General features: G+C 40.9%; 1 protein-coding gene across 2 annotated transcripts in view; it reads left to right on the top strand.

The window, feature by feature from the left end:
• Window positions 1-2,554: 2,554 nt before the first annotated feature.
• The window catches only part of LOC107099161 (glutamate receptor ionotropic, NMDA 2B-like), a 140,951-nt gene continuing 139,335 nt past the window's right edge, over window positions 2,555-4,170 (top strand). For both annotated transcript variants that reach the window (XM_015397178.1, XM_015397177.1), the window contains exon 1: window positions 2,555-3,235. In XM_015397178.1, coding sequence (XP_015252664.1) covers window positions 2,573-3,235 — 663 coding nt within the window. In that variant the 5' untranslated portion in view covers window positions 2,555-2,572. The remainder of the gene's footprint in view (window positions 3,236-4,170) is intronic.

The raw sequence follows: 4,170 nt of genomic DNA, 5'->3' as shown, positions 1-4,170 counted from the left end.
GAGCAGAGAAACATCTAAAACCTGCAGGACAGCGGCCCTCGAGGACTGAGTTTGGGGATGCCTGCTCTAGAGCTCTTGTGAAATAAAGTTGAGTCTAAACTTGAACCCTCGCTGAGTTCAACTTGTCAGCAAGGAAAGTTACTTTTGGATGCCCTTAAAGTAGCTAGAAGTTACGAGATGACAATGTTGCCTAACAGAAATTCATTAAAAACTAAATCTGTTATCTACTCTAAATTCATGGCAATAATGTTCATTAATCATTCATATTTTGCCAGGATCCAAACTACATCACTACCTTTTTTCAAGTTTAACCAAAAGGCATTTATCTGAGGCGCACCCTGTGAACATGGTGAATGAGTGACTTGGACTTTGTCGGCCAAATGCAGGAATTATTTTCAGTTTTGGAGAAAAGAAAAATAGACATTGTATTTGCATCATGCTTTGTAATCCAGGGCCCGATCAGCTGCAGATTTGCTCATGCATGATTCATTTTCAATTGGGAAACAAACTGGAGTTGGTTGATTGCAGGCAGGGTTTGCTCTATGATGAGGTGCTGAGACTACCCCCTGTCGGAGCTTTGGAGGTGGGAGGATCTCACAGCAGGCTGCTCTCTGAGGAAAGACTACAGAGAGAGTTGTACCTCTCATTGCCATTTCAAAATCTTCAATAATGGAAAAAGTCACAACGTCTGTCATTAGTTGCTATTTAAAACAAAAAGTAATTAGAGTATTCTAAACAATTCACTGTTGGCAAAATTAAGCCTCCTATGTGAGATGTGCCTTAGACTATAACAGGCCTGCCCCATTTTATTACATTAATGGCATAGTGGAGGATCTTGGCAAATTTTTTTAAAAGACCCGCCCTCTCCACCCCAAAAAAAAATGCAAATGCACAACTCTGTACCTGGTCCCGAGAGGGAGCGCCTATTAAATACGTGGGAGAGCATGCACAAGCCCATTTCTCCTCATGCACGTTGCTGTTTGCATCGCTCATACAAGCTTACTTTCCAAAAGAAGATTTGCAAGGTTTCCACTTTGTCAGACTCATCACCTGTAAGTGAAAATTGGGACGAGCACGTAGGACGGCCTTACGTAAATATATCACCTGAATGATTGACAATTAGGAGGACCAGTTTATTTGATGATCCAACCAGAAAAAGAACATCCCCCACTATACCTTTAAGGAATCCTTAAAAAGAACTCCTGAATTTAGATTATGAACAGAATCACCAGCAACATCTAATGAATTCGAAGTTGGGCTAAGAAACTATTTTGGTAAAATTTAAGGGCAAGACTTTTCCACAATCCTTGCATCAACAACTAAAAAAAAACAAAAAAAACAAACAAACAACTTTTCTGAAAACATTAGGAATACTGAGCTATTAAGATGTCCTATACTAATGCGCTTCCACCATCATACAGAGTAGAAATATATATATATATATAGAAATCTTTATTCTTTATTATACATCAACATATTATTTAATCCTGCAGAGCTTTGATATTTTTGTGTCCCACAAACTCTAAGAGTTTGTGGGACACAAAAAAAGACCTCTGCACCTAAGACGCTGCAGGACCTGCAACACCTTATTTAGATTTTCTGTCTTTTATCACTCATATTGTCTTTTTTCTAATTTCAATGTTTCTCAAGCACATTGATGTGCTGCTCCTATTTGTTACAATTGTTAGTGTGAGGCTGAAATGAAAGTCAACAGTTTTTCTTGAGGCAGAAAAGCAGTGAAAGTAGAGTGGAAGTGGGAGAAAAGGAGGACGGAGAAAAAAAATGAGTGCGAAAGTCAGCGCAGCTCTGTTGGAGTGTCTAATGGTCACTTAGCCCAGCAGCGAGTTCATGACGCTGTGAGGCTGTCAATCTGTCAAAATGCACCCAGTACTACCCCATCTCTATCTGAACTGACTCACACATCCACCCCACAATGGATTTAGTGTTGCTGTGAGAAATAAAGTCCTGCTCACTGTGAAGGTTGATAGTAATCCAAGAGTCACAGTTATTGTCTGTTTTATATTTACCTCATAGAACAAAATTGTTAATTTTCAATAGTAGTTTCAATGGTTGTATTTGTTTATGCTTAACATCAGCTGTGTTTACAAATAAACATCTTAAAAGTAAAGGATATATGATGTATAAGGTGTAAGCTTAATGTATTTTGGTGTTTTATTTTGTGTCAATATTCCAATATTTTCCTTACAGTCAGAGTAGAGAAAGTGCTTCTGAGTGCATTTTGCACCTGATGTTTTCAGGCTAATAGGATTTATTTCGCTTTGGTGCATCTGCTAATATGGTTAACCAGAACCGCTACTGTTACCGCTACCTACTGCACTCCATAGAGATCCCTACCAAAGATGCTGCAATGCATTGAGGCATGGGCAGTATGTTGTGATGTGTCACTTTTCAGAACCCCGCTGGAATCCATTCAGCTTTTAAATTTGCTCAAGCTTTGATTCCTATCTGTTTCCCCTGCATTAACTGTGGAAAACTGATAAGCAGAGTTTTCTCCAGATCTTAACGTCTTTCTCTTCTCTCCCTGCAGGGACGGCATTTACAATCCTCCACGATGCTTGTCAGCCTCCACCCTTCTCCCTCCCATCTTCAGGACAAGTGTTTGGTGTCTCCCTCCTCAATTCAACACTCTCCTTCTTGTTCAGACCAGTTGTACCATCATACTCGCCCCCAGTTCCGCCTCAACCTGCGATTTCTCTCTTTGGCCTTATCTCTCCTCCTCCTCTCCATACTCTTGCCCGTCTGCGAGTCCCGGAGAGGTGGGGGTCCAGGTTCCGGGCCTGGAAGTTCCTCAGGTGGACAAGGAGGTCAGAGAGGAGGCGGAAACCAGAGGGGGGTTGTTATCCCTCCTCATTACTCTCCGGGGTCACCAGCACTTCCTCCTATCAGCCCAAAACTGATCAGCTCTCTCAGTATTGCCGTCATACTGGTGGGCAACTCCAGTGAAGTAACCCTGGGTGCAGGACTTGAAAAAGAGGATTTCCTCCACATTCCGTATCCCCCTAAAGTTGAGGTCGTCACCATGAATGAGACGGACCCAAAGAGCATCATCAATCGGATCTGTGCACAGATGACGAGGAACTCGCTACAAGGCGTAGTGTTCGGTGATGACACGGATCAGGAGGCCATTGCTCAGATCCTGGATTTCATCTCTGCTCAGACACACATTCCCATCCTTGGGATCAGAGGGGGGTCCTCCATGGTCATGGCTGCCAAGGTAAGAACAAAGTGTTTGGAGTTTGTTTTTTAACCTGCTCATAAAGAACATAATGTCCAGCAATCTGTAGTATGATGTCCATACAGCTTTAGCAGTTTGGACTGATAGAACAGTCCAAATGGAAGCTGTAGAAGATGTTACTGCCCTCCACTGTTTGCACTCATTCCTTCACAGCCTTTCAGCAGATCGATTTTTTTCCCTGTTAATTGATGTCACACTGGGCCTCCTGACAATGGGTCGACTCAACCTTTAAAGGACTCACAGTGTGGAACTAACAAGTCCAAAAACATCTCTGTGGGACAGTGCTGTGGTCTGAAGCTGTAAAACATTACAAAACAAACAGACATCAAGGAGGAAGCACCATGAGAAGAGTAAAATAGCATGACATAGTATCCTAATGAGCAGAAAGGAATGAAAAAAAACTGTAAGGAATTGATAACTAGTGTTAAAGGCAGCTTTACAGAATGAGTTTTATATATTCTGTTTAAATATCCTGATTTTAATGTATTTACATCCATATAAAGATTGATATTCAGAACAGGATATAGCTGCTTTTAATTAGAGCATAAATGTACTTTTCAAGTCATGTTAATGACAATAAATAGGCTCATATGGTTGTGATAAAGACTCTTTTCTACCAGCTGACCTGCAGGAGGCAGAAGCTGATGGGGAGCGGGACTTAAGCATTAGAGAAAATTTTTGTGAGAATGTTTTTTCAGCTCTTAAATGCCTTTGGACTTTGTTCAGTCTGTGTAAATGATTGTTATGCCATACTACAGCGGCTTGAGGGTGATGTCATAAAATGGGTGGCAAATGTACAGAAGGGGAGGTGTTGCAGTGAAGTCAAGCGTCATTTTCAGGATGGGAAAAATAAATGTCACCACAAAATAACTAATATCTCATATCATATATATATATATATATATATATATATA

This window comes from Cyprinodon variegatus, unplaced genomic scaffold (genome assembly GCF_000732505.1).
Source record: "Cyprinodon variegatus isolate N-32 unplaced genomic scaffold, C_variegatus-1.0 Scaffold843, whole genome shotgun sequence".
Classification (NCBI taxonomy): domain Eukaryota; kingdom Metazoa; phylum Chordata; class Actinopteri; order Cyprinodontiformes; family Cyprinodontidae; genus Cyprinodon; species Cyprinodon variegatus.
Note: the sequence above shows the minus strand (reverse complement) of the source record. Positions and strands in the feature narration are given on the sequence as shown.